This window comes from Centroberyx affinis, unplaced genomic scaffold (assembly GCF_046629955.1).
Source record: "Centroberyx affinis isolate AG114_WGS23_722 - 3 ecotype Tasmania unplaced genomic scaffold, CSIRO-AGI_Caff_v1 ptg004373l_1, whole genome shotgun sequence".
NCBI lineage: Eukaryota > Metazoa > Chordata > Actinopteri > Beryciformes > Berycidae > Centroberyx > Centroberyx affinis.
In genome coordinates this window covers 1-19,709 of record NW_027282067.1, presented here as the reverse complement: position 1 = coordinate 19,709, position 19,709 = coordinate 1, and the positions used below count along the sequence as shown (strand labels likewise).

The 19,709-nt window shown below is 41.9% G+C and overlaps 1 protein-coding gene across 1 annotated transcript; it reads right to left on the bottom strand.

Moving 5' to 3' along the window:
• Nucleotides 1–840: 840 nt before the first annotated feature.
• LOC139664793 (nucleus accumbens-associated protein 2) lies at nt 841–12,510 on the bottom strand. Its single transcript, XM_071543750.1, has 6 exons — nt 12,385–12,510; nt 11,333–12,091; nt 9,441–9,617; nt 8,835–8,940; nt 8,458–8,555; nt 841–8,360 (listed from the first exon to the last, which is right to left on the bottom strand). Exons 1-6 carry the CDS (start codon nt 12,494–12,496, stop codon nt 7,831–7,833), a joined length of 1,782 nt encoding a protein of 593 aa, XP_071399851.1. The 5' UTR covers nt 12,497–12,510; the 3' UTR covers nt 841–7,830.
• Nucleotides 12,511–19,709: the final 7,199 nt, after the last annotated feature.

The window sequence follows — 19,709 nt, the reverse complement described above, 5'->3', positions numbered from 1 at the left end:
GAGGGAAAACACGCCGAGCCGCGCGGTTTATCCAGCAGAAACGTAATGCGTAGGACTACAAGTAGACGCCAGAGCAATAGATACACAGACAGAGCACAGACCCGTTTAATACATCTATGGCACAGAGATCTCTCTGAATGATTCAGCCTATTATGACAGGGGTGGGACAATACGTCCCTCTCCAATAATAATCAATATCTCCATCCTCTTATTCACCTCGGTGAGTGAGTGTCAGTATGTTGAGGTGCTTATGTGCTACTGTTGGTATATCAGGGGTTATCTGTGGATCCAGCAGGGAGCAGACCATGATGTCCCATGTAGCCTCCCAATGGTTTTCATAGCTCCAGACAAAATTTCTGAAAATAATGTGATTACAAAATTGAAGCCAGTTGAGAATACAGTTTCCGCAAAAAAGAAAACTGTGTATAACCTTGTGGTCCCAAAAGTAGGGTCCTCCAAGGGCCTTTAAGGATATAATTTAATTTCACGGTTATTTCACTCACATTGGCACACTATGATATATAAATATAAATATATAAATAATATACATATATATTATAAATAATATAATATACATAATGGCATATATATATACTTTGCCCACTGTTATCTCCCCACCTATAGTTATGCATTTCTATACTAACAAAAATCTTCTCAGACGGGGTTCCTTAGAGCACAGTCTTGTCAAATGGGGTTCCCTGGTCTAATGCATCTGGGTCCAGCTTGGAAACCCCTGTATTTGCCTGAAGGTACCCATCCTACTGAGGTAATACCATAGATATTTCAAAGACATAAAAATATAAACACAGACAAAAGAAAGAGGAAGGCAGTATATGGTGAAGTAAGGATTTTTATTAGAAAGCAGACTTTTCTGTATTGCATTTTAAAGAAATCAGTTACTCTTGAACTACACAATTGAAACTGGTGATGGGAAATACCATGATGGGAATGAAGGTTACTTTAAGATTTTTATGCAACATCAAAAGTGGCAACTTGCATTTCTCTTGTATATATTATTGATGCTTGAGTCAGAAGGCGCATAAACATTTTAACATCTTTCGTTTGAAACATAAAGCAGTCTCAACACTGAAATTCTCCCATCCCAGTTTGCCTGGTCCAAGCCCTGTTGATAGTGAATAACATCGTTATCATGACCAAAATCTAGGGTCGCATGGTAAGATCCTCTTTCTTCATAAGGACTCTAGTCCGTAGAGAGGTTACCACTAACCCTGGACTGAGGACCAGGTTGGGCCCATGCTAACCAGAGCATTACAGACATGGCCCATGTCAACATGGGACACCTCTGTTCATGAAGCACCAAGGTATCAGTCAGATATCAATCAGTCCTTGTTGCAGAGACATACACTTATAACCAAGGAGGCTTGAGTTAACACCACCATGTACCTCCGTTCTGGAATAGTAAGCTAGCAAAGACCAATAGCAAGCTGGAGAATGACAAGGCAATTAGCAGGAGCACAGCAATTCATGACAGATCTCCCATAGTGCACTTTGGGTCTCATCCCTACTCTGATTGTCAGCGCTCTGAGCACATGGCTTTGAAGGTTGCTTTCCCCCCTTTCTGCCTAACCTTCAGTCACTCTCGACATTTCATTTTCCTAAGTAATTCTAAAGTGCTGGCATTATGTTCAAAGTTACATACACAAACTTTTAGTGCATTTTTTTCTGAGTCTGCTGAGAATTCAAATGCACACTCAACTGAATAGTAAGTCTACGTTTTCCTCTCTTAGTCACTACTCTGCTGCTGTTGTTGTTACAGTAAGTTTAAGTTTATGCAAACATTCAATAAAGGGCCAGAGTGTGTGATAAAAATGCAAACCTAGCCATTGCAAGACTCCACACTACTTTGTTAGCTAACAGCTACACTGTTATTCAGCATAAAATACATGGTGTGTAAAGATCATAGGTTTCACTGGGTTAGAACAATGAGTGTCTGAATGGCATGCATTTTATGATACAAGTGTCTCTTTGAGTACAAATTAACCGTTTCCAAGACCAACCCTTCGGAGGAACAATAGATCTGCAATTTTATAAGAGATTGGGCCATGCTATAAAACCTCATCACAGGGCCTTCATTTGAAATGCCTCTTACAGGGCTGAAAACCATTAGACTTACAGCAATGGTGGTTGAGCACTATGTAAGGGGTTGGACAGTGGGTAACAAAGTCAATTTGTAAAGGAAAATTTGTGAAAATAGGGTATTTTAAGCCAACAAAATAATGTACAATCCTACCATATCTCATAATTTCTCCTTTTCATTGGTCACCTAGTCCAGTGGTTCTCAACGTGGGGTCCGGGGACCACCGGGGGTCCTTGAGGGGGTTCCAGGGGGTCCCCAGCAAATTTATGAATTGTTGAACTTCTCCATTATTTAATTTACAAGAAGTTAACACAATTACAGAATGTAGAAGAATGACTATTTTGATCATAGTTTCACTGTTATCGCTTTACCTACAATACAGATAGTCATGGAATTGTGGATAAAATCTAACAATAAAAAATATTCTCAGATTTGGGTGTGACAGACAAAATCTCATCAAATGGGTTTGTGGCCCCAATGTGGACTAAATTATGGGTCCTTGATATGAAAAAAGTTGAGCATCACTGACCTAGGTGAAAAAAAATGAAATCTTAACCACAGAGTATTTTTGCTGTAGAGGAGACCTCAATTTCAATCAAATAAACATTGTAAATTAGCACATAACATTACACACATATTACAGGACATTTTCTTTCAGCCACCTCAAATAGAGCTTGTTCTCTTAAGGGTTAGCCATGACATTCTCTGAGAATTACTCAGTTTTTAGTGCAACATCATTCATTTTCAAATTCACCCTGTACAGGAAAATAGACTACAAGCGGGGAGAGAAGCAAGAAAACAGTTTTTTGATAAGAAGGTTGGTATTTTTTGGCTGGGACAGAGACAGATTATGCAGTAAGGCAGACAAATAGTAAACAAGCTGGTTGAAACAAGTTAAAAAGGTGAAAGGAAAATGTTTGTTTTTTTTAAAAAAAAAAGGGGTTTTATGAGTAAAAGACTATTCTACGACTGAAGCCTCCCAAAAGCCTCATCCTAAAGGTACTGATAAAGGCAATGAACATGTGTGAGTTGGTACAAATATCTGCATCTCTATTTTAAAAGTGCTATAACCTTCTCTACCATCGGATGGCCACTTTTATCAAAACTTGAATCATTCGACTAGCAAGTCTTTATTAATAAACCTCCACTTTTAAAACAACTTTTTAAGATGGTTTTTCACTCTTAGGAACTCAGAGCTTGTCAGTCTAGGGGATCCAACTTGTTCTTGTTGATGAGCCATGAAAGCATTTGAGTTCATCTATGTTACAATTACTTCAACGGGATATGTGTACGGTTTCTCTTCTAACGGTTCAAAGTACTGAGATGGTGACAAACGAAAAGTCATTAAACTGTTGTATGTGTAAGAAAGTGAATAAAATATTACATACATGCCTATACCAAGGTTCTTGGCGGCCACATTGTTTAGCATTACAACTAGTGCTGGGCGATAATTCAATATTATCATTTATTGTCCTTCAGTGGAATCATATTGTGATGATCTGATGATTTTGGGATATTGTGATACACAATTCTGCTGTCTAAATTGATTTAACAAGCAAATTTTGTTTAAAAACTCTGACAAAATGAGGTGTGGTAGGAACATTATTTGAAAATTTCAGTTTTGTTTGACATCACACCAAACATTACCGTTTGGTTTAATGGGATGAACATTCATTTGATTATTTAACGTGATTTTGCATACGTGAACCATATCGCAATATATATCGATATCGAAAAAAATCCTTATAATTATCGTGCTACTGATTTCAACCATATCACCCAGCACTAATTACAACTGTAGTAGAGGAAACAGCTCCATCATCGTCGGCATTCTACAGCTATAGGTCATTAATGTCTGAACATAAACTGATGGTGTTTTATCACAACATCCACACACAGTCTAAGGCACTGATCCAGACCCTTTTATCATTACAATGGAACATATCAATGCTTCCCGCCCTCTGCTATTCACTGCTTTATTTTAACTGGAGTTGTTTTCAAATTCCTCTTCGATCAAATAGTGGCCATGTAAATTCAGCATGTTAGAAAATAGATTTTAATAGAAATACTGGAGTAGAATTACTGTGTATGAGAATACGAAGAGAGAAAAATATATTAAGGTATTTACTGTACAGCTTAACAGAGTCGTACACTGATTTCAGATTTCCGGATTGCATTTCATCTAAATGCAATGCAAAACATTTTATTTGTAATCTAAATTAAGAAATAACTGTGTAATTGACGGGTTTCATTCCAAAATGCTATATATACATTTTGGGACAGATCGATACCTGATGATGATTGCACTAATATGTCAAAAGTGTAGGTGATTACATCCTCTCAAATGTCAAATTTTGTACGCGAGGGAATTAAGATAGCGGCTCCTGAATAAACTCAAACTGAGATAAGTAATAATTTACTAAATCTTAAAGTATACAGTATCCCTCTCCTAAGTATATCTTGTTAACACACACAACACTTACATGTCATTGCAATGTTAGCTCATAAAGCAGAGGCATAGAAAATTGTCAGGATAGTTAAAAAAAAATCAAGAGCTTGTTGGGATATAGATAGGACATGATCAGAAAGATCATAAAGGCCTGCACATGAACCTAGTTCAATTCTATATTTATTAGGGGAAACGCTCCCTCCTGTTCCATCACATTGGAAGACCTATTCACATGAACAGTGTGAAAATCACTACAGCTCCGGGTTAAAGCGTCACCCAGTCTCACTGTCAAATAAGGGTTATTTCATGGCCCGTTTTGATGTGTAGATACTATACAGCTGTGAAAAAGTGTGTCATATAAAAAAGAGATTCAGTATTTTACCATATTCAATCAAGGCTTGGACCCCTAGCCGAAGCAGTGCTACAGTTTACATTCATCCATGATCTCAGTTATTCTCCCACAGCCCTGTTTTCTATGGCAGATCACATTTCTTCAAAAAATACTGTAAACTTTTTTTATCGTTACCTAGTGCAATTATAACCCTGTGCTCCTTGTGCAGGGCCATCTTAAAGCTTCCCCCAAAGAACCATAAACAAGATGAGTAGAATACAGACATGTAATAACTGGCCCAACCTTTGAAATGGCACGGCATTAAAGCATAAACAAAGTGCTCAAATTTGACAGGGGGCATATATTTTCTGCTTGGCTGTTAGTTTATGCTACCAATTTTTTCAGTGAAAACTCTTCTGGTGAATGCTATTATACCATATGTCACTGTTTTTTCAGAGCAAACATAAACATATTTCCATCTTTCAACCACATCATAAACAGCTAAGCTTTCCAAAACGTTGGTGGCTTAAATTAATCTGGGGGTTGATCGTTAATATTTTGCGGACATTCAAATTGATGGTCTGATCTTGTGATTACATGTGAAGCTTTGACTATTGATCAGGAAAACCTGAATAAAATCAAACATACAACAGTGTATCTGTATCTTTTAAAACCAATGCGCAACACAACAAAGAAAGGCTGTTTAGACTACATCCCTAAGCGTGGCAGAAAGCATGAAAACAAATATCAAAAAGAAAATGAGTACAACAAAAACAGGTTTAAGTCCCTGTGCAACATTTCCTCACTCCGCCCCAAAGTATAGGAACAGTCATCGTCACAAAGACTGTTTGTCACTTGTCCAACTCCACAATCCCCTAATCACAGAATTCATCAGGAAGATGTGGGGAAATTTTCAGTCAATCTTTAGTACAGTCACATCTTGCCAAACTCCTTAGTTTCCCACCCTATAATCTTTTCAAGTGCAAATGCAATAAGCCAGCAGAAATTGCTCTTATTAGTTTAATTCAATAATTTACAAAAAAAAAAAAAAAAACAGGTCAGAGGATGGAAGCAGGACTATGTAGTCTTAGTGCCAATCACTCCACCACATCAAGGTGAAACAGTGCTTCTCTCTGGCATCACACTTTGGTAGTGCGCTATTCTTCTACCATACTATGTAGTGCGCTTCCTCTCACCATTCCACATCTTGAGTCTACTCGAGGAGACAGCATGCTCCGACCTACGTTATGAACCCGATCAATACTGCGTCAAACACAGTCAAACCGGGGTCAAACCTAGGTCAGCGCCGAGTCAATCTGGGGCTAACCTGCGTCAGACTGAGGTCACATCCCAGTGAGAAATGGAAAAAGTCCCTCATTCCTTTTGCGTATTAATGGCATATCTTGAGGCAACAGTAGCTGTTTTCTTATCTGGATGCAGGTTTGTGGCTCTGTTTTCTATAATTCTCTGTATCCATTCTCTGTATTCATGCATGCAAGCTCTGTGTTAGTGCATGGTTTTGTTCATGTCTCTGATGTCTCTATCTCTCCAAGACTGAATGGTCTATTGTAAAAGGATGCTTAAGAGTTAAAAGCATTGTTAAGCTGCTTGGACAGTGTTTTTGATTACATTGGTGCAGATATTAAAGGCTAAGATCACAAGGTGGAAAAATGTGCACGCAAGTCTGTGTGTGTGTCTGTTTGTGTGTGTGTGTGTATGTGTGTGTGTGTATCCATATCTGAGCAGACACAGGCATCACATTGACGATCTAATCTAACATGTCATGGGCAAATATCCATAGACAAACAACTCCTTCATGTGTTTTAGATCCTTGGTCGAATTGCGTAGAAAACCCCTATCCTTATGCAACAAGTTGAGTTCATCATCTCAAAAATCACATGCTCCCGTTCACACAACATAAAACTGCGTTGTTAATTCAGCAGAAGTGTGATCTAACTCACTGGTGGTAATGCACTACACTTTTCTCTGAAATTGAAATTTTACATACAGCCGAATAATAGATATATATGGTACCACTCATAAATTAATGTATTTTTGAGTGATGCCTGAAGGGCCATATGGGTGGGGTCTGAGCTGTTTCCAGTTTGCTGCACAAACTGCAGCACCATGAGCCTAAGAGTTTATTATAAGCCCAGTCCTTACTTAAACCCTAAACAAGCTAAGCGGAGAACTTAAAAATCTTGATGACAATATCTTGTTATCGTTGGTTTTCAAATACATTTCAACCTTTCACAAAGCCACAAAGTGAAAACCTGGAGTTTGTGCCAGACATATGTAATCAAAGAAAATTATTAATTTATACAATAATTTGACCTGAAGTGGTCAAACACTGTGCCAAATGTGCTTCTTATTAGGGAGCACAGCTCAGTCTGTGACACAGAGTGATCTGTTCCTACCAAGGTTACTTGGGTTATTTTCAGAGGCAGCTTTCCAAGAAAACGGAATATCATTTTACAAACCTTTTTCTATACAACACTCCACAGAGAATCTGCAAAAAAAATGTAGCTTTTGTGTTGCACTGAAATGATGAGTCATTACAGCATTTGTTCTGCTATAAGCCCATTGTAATATTGCTGTGGGTGCGGAAATACTGAGTAAATACTGAGTACACTAAGAAAAGGGTGGAGCAGAAAGGGTTTATTTTTTTTTAATGTGCTAATGCTATGCCTGTGTCTACTCAGTTTCTATTGAAAAAATAATTGGTGTTGTTTGAGTATGTGTGTGCACAAGCACGCATGTGTGCGCATGCATGTGTGTGTAACGAAGTACTGTATTGTACGTTCTAGCGTAACGTTTGTGCTGAATATTTTCCGTTGAGGAAGCACAGAGAAGGAGAAAGAGTGCTGGAGGAGAGATAGAGTAAGAGAGCAAACAAAAGAAAGTGTGGTGTTAAACAGATTTCACAATGTGAGAGGCAGCCCAAAAGGACATTCACTGTCCATTCACCCTCAGACCTTCTCCGAAACCTTCCGCTTCCTGCTCAGGGGGCGTGTCACCACGTCCGCCTGCCTCAGCTCCTGGGATCAAAGTCGGCGCCCCCAGTGACCCATCCACACCCTCTAACCCTGCCTCATCCTCATCTTCCTCCTGCTCCTCCTGGGCGACACCTTCACCTTCAACAGCCTCTGCTCCAGCCACCCCCGGCCCTGGACTGCCCTCAGCCAGCAGTGGGTGAGTCCTGAGTGGGTCCTTCCGATCTGGGTACAACCTTTGCTCTAGGGTCTTGAAGTCAGGCTCAAATGGGAGGGCTACTCCTGGCTGGGGGGCACCCAATGCCAGGCCCAAACCCACAGCAGCCCCCATGCCCATTCCTGCACGGTACACCTCCATGCCATCAGGCAGCATGGACTTGATCTTGGGCAACCATCGCTTGCGGACGCGCCTCGCATTTGTGCACATGTCTGCGGCAATGACATTCATTTCGCTCTCCTTGAAGTTAGGGTTGAAATTCTGACAGTAGACTGTAACAAGAGAAAAAGAGAGCCCTCCATTTACACAAATTGTATTGTTTCAAAATGATATCACATACTGTATATTGGATAGTTTTAATGAACTTACGTTTGACAGCATTGAGGACCCTGCTGTCCAGGGGTTTCCTACTGGGATCACTAGTTGAGGAACGGATACCTGTCCCACAGCTATTGGCTAAGGTGTTTCTGTAGAGACACAGTGTCAACACCAGGGGGCAGAGTCAACAACAGGCACACAGATAAACATGGGAACACACATAACAACCGCATTGCACAACATGGCCACAGATGGGGTGTGAAAGTTAGTTTGAAACAACAGTTGTAGTGTTGGAGTCATAAACAGAACTCAAGCTGTAGGTCTTTTTGGAATAATAATACTATCGTGAACTATCATGTCCAAAAATATTTGGGCTATTTTATTTACATGCCTCTCCAGCTTAATTTTAGATAACTCCCCGTACTCACCTGTCAAAGAATGTGGCTAGCAGACGACGGAGCAAGACTTTGTGTTTGATACCGGCACATAGATGACAATTCATCAGCTGGCCTCGAGTCATGAACACCTGTGTACCTGGTGGAGAACAAAAAAAGAGCATCCTCTGGGAAAACTGGTCACATTACAACCCATTTCTATAACATCACTGAATTCAACATTTTCTGTCTCTACCGATGCCGTTGAATTAATTTCCATTTAATCCCCTATTCTACAACTAGACTTGAAACTTATGCTCAAGGACAACGTTACTGGAGCCAAGCAAAGTGGAATAAGAGATCAGGAGAGGAATCTAAGACAAAGGCTGTTAAAACAAAGCACGTTATTGAACTACTGGCTTTTGCTTTCTTTTCAACACCATCACATTCAGAAAATATTTTAAGTAGTCTAATCTCTATCTTGTCTCCACTTTATCTCTGCTTTTAAATCTAATTCAATTCGTTTCAATGAGTTACACCTTTTAGAACTCATGTAATAGATATGTTTTTTCATTTGGTGACTGACCACAACTTGTGTGCGCGTGTGTGACTGTGCGTGTGTAGATGTGTGTGTGTCTGCGTGTCTGTGTGCATGCCTACCAGCCACCAGTTCCAGCTTCTCCCCAGGGTCTCCCTCAGTATAGAGCTTAGGGTGGCAGCGGTAGCCAATCTGGCTGATGAGGCTGGCAGGCAGCGCCACCAGGTCCCGGCGGATCAGCACACAGTTGCGGTTCTCCAGGGCCAAGGGCACCGCTGCCATCTCTGGCTTGTCCTGGACTGATGAAAGCAAGCAGGTGTGGAAAGGGTTAAGAAGGGCTCAGAAAACCGCAAGGGTTTTGTGTTACATAGGGAAATGGGAACAGATAAATGCGTATCCATCCATCTATCCATCATCCATCCATCCATCCATCCTGTACAGTATATACTGTACAAACAAAGCTACACTATCAGCCCCCCCCCCTATTAAAAGAGAGGCTTCAAAAACAGTATAGAAGGATGGTGTAATCCCATACAAGTATGTTGTGTTTCATAAATGTTTTAGAGCATTGCAGATGTATCCTAGATAAGTCATAATGCTGCATCAGCAACTTGAGGTTTGGAGTGGGACAGGTCTCAAGCTGGGTGTTAGGTTCTTACGCACAAAAATGTTCCCCCTGACCTCTAAGATCACTTGTGAGTGTATGCATGTGCACACACCCACACCCACACCCACACGCACGCACACACACACACACACACACACACACACACACACACACACACACACACACAGACAGACACACACATACACACGAACACATAAAAGAAAAATGAAACCATTTATTGCCACACACAGGCACACATACTGAAAAGTGTTTGTGCATGCACGCACTCATGCATGCGCGCACACACACACACACACACACACACACAAGCGTGCACACACACAGAGGAAGACGTGAACAGTTCTCAAATATCCCACAATGTCACCCTGGGGTGTTCTGACTGATTGCAGATAGAGTGAATTTCATAAATATCCGAAACTCTAGAATTTGACAAACCTGTCTGATGCCTTTGAGCTGCAGGATGTTAAACTCCTGCAGGATGTAAAGTGTGCGTGTGTGTGTGTATGTGTGTGTATGTGTGTGAATGCAAACACAAGTGTATACAGGTTCTATGTTTGTATGTATGTATCTGTGTATGTGTGAGGGCAAGTGCGTACAACTAAGAAAGCCATGATAAAAAGCAGTACAGACCAGCTGTTGTAGCTGTGATAAGGAGTCTGTTGTTGGTCACGATGCACTCCAATCATAACTCCATAAAGCTATCTTTATGCTTACAGAACCCACACACACTGGAGGCACAACATCCTGCTTTTTAAAAATGTTCAGGATACATGATTTGTGATAGATTTAATAATGCAAGTGGAATGCAATCAATGCGGATTAGTTTCATGCACAATACATAACATGTCTGGACTAGGAGAAACTATGCTCCAAATTCCTAAATGGTGGTATATTTCTGCAAGTCATGCAGAGTGTGATTTTGCGATTCATTCTATGGTCTGACATCAAATGAAGTTCCTCGATCTGAGCCAAGGGCAAGGGAGAATATTGCACTCACTAGATATTACACTACTAGACAGCTGGAATGGATGCAGGGTTGCCAGTAAGATTTCATGGTTGAAATTTGTCTACTTTGGTTGTTTGAGTCAATGACTCAAACTAAATGCTAGAATAGTTAGTTTAATAGACCATGAAATACATTATTCCTGAGTTTGTCTTTGAATAAGAAAGTAATGATGTTGATGTTGCTGATGTTTTACTCACTAAAACAGAAAAGCTATGAAATTGTTTCGGATTGTTTAATGCAGAAAAATAGATGACAGAGGAAAGCATAATCATCAATGTAGCCAGCTGAGTATTCAGTTGGTCTTGAAATTGTTCAACTAGGTACTGCAAGACTTAACAAAGACATGACAACTGAGTCAATATTGATAATATAATACTCACTCCCATAGGGGTTAGCCGAGCGTCCGTAGAGCTGACTGTAGGCGTCTTCTGTGATCCCATCATATGGCTCTTCCTCGAACTCCTCATCCTCATTCTGGTAGGATGTGGGACTGTCAGTGGTGGGCAGGCTGGAAGCTCCAGGACTGGACCTCTCCGCTCCTGCGCCTACTCCGCCAGCCCCCGGAAGGTGGTAAGGAGGCATCCCAGGGAAGATGGTGGTCCCTCCTGCCGTTGTGTAGAAGAGTGAACTGGCCCTAGCCAGCCGACTCCCCAGTTCTGCAGAAGAGGTCTTGTTTTGTGTCCCCGAGGGTATCGCCAGGGGAGTCGGTTCAGCCCCCTCTAGTTTGATCTTACGTTGTGGCATGACGAGTGATGGCGACCAGCCCTGGGTACCCAGAAGGGCAGCCGCTGCTAGGCCGTTTCCATTATTACTAGGGCTCTGTGGCTCAGATCCCGTCTCCTCTAAAGACCCTGCTGTTTGCGAGTCACAGTGGGGTGAGTTTGCCTTGAACATCAGGTCCATGCCTCTCTCAACTATATGCTGAATTTGGAGGTAGCCGGCTGTGTACATGACCACCAGCTGTTCACTAGCTGCCATTGTTAGCTTCCCTGTATAGCAGAAGGTGAGGATCTGCTCAAAGCAAGCAGGTGTGACCGAGGAGGGCAGCTCAAATTGGGTCTTGGAGGAGCTGCTGAAGAGGTCACGGAAGTAGAGGCTGCTGGCAGCCAAGACCGCCCGGTGGGCTTTGAAGGCCTGGCCTGGACGATAGAGATAACAGGGAACAGAGAGTGTCAATGACACTGTATGTACTTTCAGAATCCACTATAAGTCACTTATAATGACTTTTGACATTTTCCATTCCAGAAATTCAGAAGATTTTTCTCTCTCATTCGGAAATGAACAAACAATACTTCTCAACTTCTATTGAAAGATCAAAGCATTTATTCTTAATTCTTCTTTAAGTGAGTTGAGAATAACATCTGTGAAAAAATTCAATGTTTAATTGAAATGAAATGACCCTTTGACCCCTATGGACTTCCTGTCAACCAACCTTTGACCAGGATGGATACATCACAGTAGTGTCCCAGCAGGCGCTGCTCGTTAAGGGAGCCCAGCACTGTGGCTCCGAAGTTGGGGATCTCCACATGGAGCAGCTGGGACATGTTGGATGTAGAGGAGGAGGAAGATGGGTTTCAGATGTTTACTGCAGACACTGCCAGTGAGAAAGACATCTGTGGAGGGAGGGTATGTGGAAAGGGGTGGAGAAGGAAGATAAAGTGATAAATATGGAGAGAATACAAAACGCGTGAAAGATGAAAAGAAATGCCAGAGGGAGGCAGAGAGGTGAGAAAGGAAGATTGAGAGAATCATAAAGAAAGCAGAGAGCAAGAATGAAAATAGAGTTGAGATGAGGTGAGAAAATGAATACAGTTGAGGGAGAAGTGAGAGGTGTGTGAAAGAGAGATGGATATGCAGAGATAGTGGGTGAGAGAGAGTAGAGGCAGGAGAGAGAAAGGAGGAGTCAAGTCAGTACACACAAAGAAAATGCTGTGCCTACTGTAAATGAGAACATTGTGAAATAACTTATGTTGTTTTAACATGACTTGAATTCCAAGAACTTGGGGCTTATTGCATGTTTCGAGTCTTATAACAATAACTGCATCGACATCAACATCATTACGGCAGAAGCATGGAATATCAAAGTGAGCCTTCAGAACAACTTTTTTATCAGTGACGAAAGAACAGGGACTTCAACCAGTCCCTCACGTCCCATTCAGAGACATACCTTGATTTTGCTTATTCTATACCTCTGTTAGCATTTGACCTCTTTCTTAACTCCAGCCAGAAAGCAAAACAAACAGCACAACTGATTTCATACACACAATTTAATATTAACTTTGACAGCTCCCTTTACAGTGACACCTTGTCAATAACACTCTCCAGGCATATTTGCATACTTTCTTTCCTTCCCTGAACCTTGTGTTCATTGTCCCCCCCACCCCTCCCAACCCACACACACATACATACACGCACTTGCTAGTTTCATTATTGAGCAATGCTGCAGAACAGTTTCCAGGAATACTAACTGAAAAAAACGTCATTGCCTCTCTCAATCGCTCCCACTTAATACAGACAGGCATGCACACAGTCATACATGAGTAAAAGTGTGGTGTGCATAAACACAGATATACACACACATAGTTTAACACAAGCAGAGGGAAATACGTGTGTTCTGGCACAAAAGTACTCACCTGGAGAGACCAGCACACTCATTTCCTCTGCTCTTTCTAAATGCACACACACACACACACACACACACACACACACACACACACACACACACGCACGCACGCACACATGCGCTTACAGACAGATACGCTCACCCCTATCCCAGACAGTTCTGACCTGTACAAGCCAATCTTCTGGTCAGGACACACCATGGAGCTTTACACACACACCAGCAGTCAGGACCAGGACAGAAGAGGAGTAGTAGGAGGTGGAAGGAGAGCACTCTGATGCACTCCGTCTGGTCGCCTCTCTCTTTCGCTTAAAGTGTCACTCCCTCTGTCTCAGAGCCTCCACTGCTCTTCTGTATTGCTCTCTATCTCAAAAGATTCCCTCTACCGTCTCTCTCTCTCTCTCTCTAAGTCTTCCTTTCTGTCTCTCTCTCTCCCTTTCCCAGCCTATCTTCTATCTCTATCCCCCAAAGCCCCATTCTCTCTACTCACTGTCTGTTCTATCTCGCAATGTCTCAAAGCCTCCCTCTGCCTCCCTGTCATTATCTCTCTGTTTCTCTCCCTCTATTTCTCTCCCCTCTCTCTATTCTCCAAGGGTTGTATTCAACAAGTGCCGCTGCAGAGAGAGAGAGAGTGAGAGAGAGAAAGAGAATGGAGAGAGAGAGAGAGAGAGAGAGAGAGAGAGAGAGCAGAGCGAATCAATGATGAAAGGAGTGGGAGGCTCAGAGTGTGTGTGTGTGTGTGTGTGTGTGTGTGTGTGCATGTGTCTGCGAGTGTATGTGTGTGTGTGCGTGTGTCTGATCAATGCAGTATCTATACGTCGCAGGGAGAGGGAGGGAGAGAAAAACACAGGCTACAGTTACAGACAGAGACAGAGACTGGGCAGAGCAAGAGAGAAAGAAAGGAGGGAGGGAGAGGAGAGTTGAGACAGAGAGAAAGTCATTTGAGGACAGTACGAGTAGAGAAAGACAATTAGGTTGAAGCAACTTCTGCCACTTGCCCCTGGACATAGAAGCCTATATGGTCTAAAAGAAATGGAGGAATGAATACCAGAAAAGAGAAATGAGAAAAGCAAAGGCAGGTCATTACCTCTAAATGTATAACGGTAGCTAATCAATTTTGCATCAAATACTGAAACTTCTGAAATCCCTGTTTGATGCAAGACAGTAGAGGATGAGTCATGTCTTGGTAAAGCAACCCATTACTACACTCAAAGCATTATTATACTGGATGCAAGAAGCCAATTGTAGCATTGTAGGGTTCATTAGAACACAATCTGTCAGTTCTAGGTATTTCCTATTTTCATACCAGCCTTTGGCAGACGAAAAGTAAGAAAAGAGGTTTTAAATAACATAGGGGAAAAATGAGCTTCACCCTCGTAGGTCAAAATGAATGAGCAAAGGTTCAGAAGTGTTCCGTGGATTCTTTATTCAAACATGCATGGAGAGAAAACCTTAAGCACACACACTCAAGTGGGCTGTGGGATATTCTCCAACAAAGGGTAGAAATGTCAGTTTCTTTATACACTTCAGCATGTATAGTTGCTTTGTTCATCCTTTTCTAAGAAATCAATATATGGCTAATGTAATATGCACGCTTCAAACTAGTCAAAACCAGTTCTACAATACACACTAACATAAAGTCTATTCTTACAGCATTGTCTCTAACAATGAACACTAGTCTGAGGACTAAACTTCTAATATCATGTGGAAGTCATACATGCACTCATGACAGCTGCATGACTTCTTCATGTGATCAGGACATGATCACATGAAGATCCTTTACTGAATACTCCACTATGATATTTAGGGCAAAGGACACAGTGTTCTATTTTATTTCCTACAATATAGAGCAAGTGTTGTGTATTTTCTCTGAATCATGCAAGTACCTCTCTGCCAACACCTACACACAAGTGGGGAGAACTACTGTCTTCACCCGAGACTATTTTGAATTTCTACGTTACTCTATAAATTAATTACGTTTATCCCTTCGATGAGACGTTTTAGCTCATCCGGATGACGTTTCTGTGTTTTCTGCTGTCACTTTTGACTGGCACAGAGAAGGCCTCCCTAAATCTTGATGTGGGTGCGGGGACGAAGGGAGCCAGATGTCATTGGCTGTGACAGAAAGGCCCTGGGAAAGACAACAGACAACAGCTAACGGAGAGGATAACTTCCAGAAAGAAGTGCGAGGGAGGCTGTTAACACAAAATCGCTGTGACAGACAGATGAGCAAGTGTGTATGTGTGGGTGTAGGTGATGTGTGTGTGTATATGTATGTGTTTGTATGTGTGTGTGCATGTGTACACGTTACACGATTCTTGCATGTTAAGTGTAAACACCTAAAAATCCATCCACAATGGTAAATAGAGCTCACTGACTGCTATGCTGCTGCCTTTCCGATAAGACACAAAGAACATTTCAGTAAACGATGTTAAAATCTCATCCCATCTCATCACCTCACCAACACACAATCAGTAAAGAAATGAAAAGGTGATGGCACTTTATTGCTGTTGCAGAGCATTCTTATTTCTGTGTTTCTCCCCAATCAGTATCCAGACACATTATGTTTTATTCCCCCCCCCCCACCTCAAAAAAAAAAAAAAACTCAAGTGGAGAAAGTTGTGCTAAACTGAGCAAACTTTTACTCTTCAGTCACAGCGGAAATATGAAAGGGAGGATATCACAAAGGCTAGAATACAGTCAGACTTTGGTTTTGCAGAGCTCTGCCACAGCAGTATATCTGCAAAGCACACATACACACGCATGAGCGGGCACACACACAGACACACACACACACACACACACACACAAAAACACAAACAAACGCAGGCACACAAACACACTAATGCACACAAACAGAGACATACACATTCTCTCCCTGTTCTCTCACACACACACATGCAAACACACAGTCAGGCTATCTCCCTGCAAACACCCAGCGACACGTGTCCAACTTCTCTGTCTGTCTGTCTGTGAGTCTGCCAGACAGTTTGTCCGTCGGTCTGTCCATCACTTTGTCAGAGCAGTGTATCCGTAGGCCATCTCTTGCTTCTCCCCGCTCCCTTCATCTCTCCCTTTCTCTACCCTTCCCTCCCAGCTTACCACGTACCCAGTGTCTCTCTGCCAATTAATGCACACAGGGCTGCATTGCAGTGAGGCTGGCGCGTGCCACAGCAGCAGGCACAGTACAGAGTCTACAGACATGCATGTACGTGCCAGCCGGGCAGAAAGAGGGAGAGAAGGGGGAGGGGAGGAAGGAGGGAGGGAGGAAGGAGGGAGGGAGGAAGGAGGGAGGGAGGGAGGGAGGGGGGAAAAAAGGGAGAGGGAGGGGGAGAGAAAGAGCAAAGGAGAGTGAACTGAGAATATGTTGAGTCAGGCAGATGGGACGGTGGTATGCCACACTGCACATGCACACACACAGTCACATATTCATGTAAATGTATGCACAAATGAACAAATATGCATATGCATGAACACTATACAGATAAGCGTGCACACACATATACACACAGATACACACAGATACACACATAAAAGCTCACAGATACATACACAAATTCACACATACACACACACAAGCACACACACACACACACACACAAAGAAACTCTTGTAACCTCCTCCTCCCCACACTAAATATAGACTTTGCACATCTCTGATAAAAAATATAAAGCATGAACTCCATCAACTTGTTTGCCCAATGAGTGATTGTGTGCATGTGTGTGTCTGTGTGTTTGTGTGTGTGTGTGTGTGCGTGCGTGCATGTGTATGTCTCTCTCCTGCCTGTGTCCTTGTCTCCAACTGTGTGTGTTTGCATTTCCATCTCAAAGTTTCCGGCATAACAAGGTGTGTTTTTATAATCATGGTTTTATATCTGGCTGTGACTTCTGACACTGTATAGCAAGCGTGTGTGTGTGTGTGTGTGTGTGTGTGCTTGTGTAGATTGTGAGGCAAGATAGGAGATTTGAATGCTGTTCTGATTGCTGCTGTCTGCCTTGTTGGAATGTGTTACATCCATTTCAATCAAGGATTCATACCTAGAGTCTGATTAACTGTAGCAGCAGGTCCAGGCATATTTGAATAATATGGAGATATGAGACAATTCACCAGATGGCATACACACGCACACACAATTTAATAACTAGTTATACTGTAGCTACATAGCAAATGACAACAGAGAAACATCCAAATATAAAACCATAGAAGTAACATATAAATTATGCTGACATCTGACTTTTAGTGCAGCACTTCATGGAATACTGAAGTTCAATCTCGAACTCTGGTCAGAATAACTTTTATTCAAGATGCATGTAACAAAACACTGGAACTAAGCTAAAGATATACTAACTAGACAAACATGTTTAAAGTGATAAAGTTGATTTCTATATAATTTACATTACGGCAATCCACAACATCAAACAGAATTGAAAGGAAGTTTTGAAGTGAGACGAATCTGAAAAGATTCTTCCCTTACTTGCTCATGTTGCCTCTATACAATCTCAATATGAACAATCCCCTCTTTATAAATATTCAGATCCTGCAGTTGTTCTCATGTCTAAAGTGTACCAGACAACAGATTCTATCCACGTTGAGACGGCAACGCTCCCTGGCAACAGTTCTACCAATCGGGACTGAGCGGGTGTCTGCCTGACTCTGTCTGAGTATCATTATGGGATGTTGAGATAGAGAGAGAGAGGGAGAGAGAGGCTGCTTATCACTGCTTATAATGCAACATCATTCTCGCTGTATAGACCCCGCTGGGTGAAGTTGTCTGCACATAGTCAGGATCAAAATCATCTTTTTTTTTTTTTTTTTTTTTAAATTTCTCCCTATGATTCACACAGTTATGTAACAAGCAGACAACTACGAAATTATTTGTTGTGGGCTGAATATTGTCTGGTAGCTTTCCACTTGTATTCACTCAATACGCACCAATAATGTAACTCCTGGCCTGACCATTAAAGGAGAAAAAAGCTAAGCTCCAGGCTTCACTGATGGCACAATATTGTCTGTGGCAAAGTGAACACGACAAAGTGAATACACGATAGATTCATATACAAAGACATGTGCCATATAGTGCTTCAGTTGGCACGCAGCAAAATGAGTCACATACTGTATTGTCCGCAGCTACTGTAATTAGCGACCGCCTCCTAGTTCTCCTGAATTCAAACAGCCAAAGGCTCGATTGTCTTTTGTGAGAGTGTGCACATAAACATACTCACACAAACACTAACGCACACATACACATACAAATACTCACACATCATATTTAAACTGCAAAGAAGCCATAATACAAAATGTAGCAGTGGTGAATGTGCAGCAGCTCTGTGGAGAAAGACAGCATTGAAGCAATGTAACCACAACCACCTCATATTGCACCTAAAACTCCAACATTTCACACTGGTTGGAGACTTTAACAAATACAAAGTTGTGACAGCCAACTCCTGTAGCGGTGGGCTACCTGTCGGTATTTCTTATAGTTGTGGTGATATGTGTGTGTGTGTGTGAGAGAGAGAGAGAGAGAGAGAGAGAGAGAGAGAGAGAGAGAGAGAGTGAGAGTTTAAGTGTGTGTTGTGTGTGTGTGTGTCAGGGTGAGCTTCCTGAGGCAAAGGCATCGCTAATGGACTCCAAGTGGCTGTGGGAGGTAAACAAACAAACAGTAGCAGTGGCTCCTACATCAAACCAAACCCCACTCACTAGGAGAACAGGACAGCGGCATATACACACACACACACACCCATACACATACATAAAAACAAACATATAAACCCACCGACCCACAAACACACATGCTGGCTTTTGGGCATTACAGTTGAGAGATGCGGAGAGAAAGAGGGAGAGAGGTGGAAAGACAGAGGCGAAGACAAGAGAGGATGGATTGAGAAAATGGGGGAGTGGAAAAGAGGGGGTAGAGGAAAGAAGTCAGAGTGAAAGAGATGCTAATGGATAAGAACAAAAAAATAAGTTGTCAAAGCACAGTATAGAATGGGGAGAATAGAGTTAGAGAGGGAATTGAGGGGGAGCAATAGAGAAAAGTGAAGCTGGAAACAAAAGTTAGAAAAAGGGAGTTGAGGGTGAGGAGAGAAACATTAAGTGTTGTGAAGACGGAACAATGATGGGGTAGTAAGAGAAATATA

What these genes read in the sequence shown, in the direction of transcription:
- LOC139664793 (XM_071543750.1), bottom strand. Translation starts at nt 12,496, where the DNA reads ATGTCCCAGCTGCTCCATGTGGAGATCCCCAACTTCGGAGCCACAGTG. An exon ending in GAAGCTGGAACTGGTGGCTG is followed by an intron (nt 8,941 to 9,440) that starts GTAGGCATGCAC and finishes GTTCTCCACCAG; the next exon opens with GTACACAGGTGTTCATGACT. An exon ending in GGTCCTCAATGCTGTCAAAC is followed by an intron (nt 8,361 to 8,457) that starts GTAAGTTCATTA and finishes CTCTTGTTACAG; the next exon opens with TCTACTGTCAGAATTTCAAC.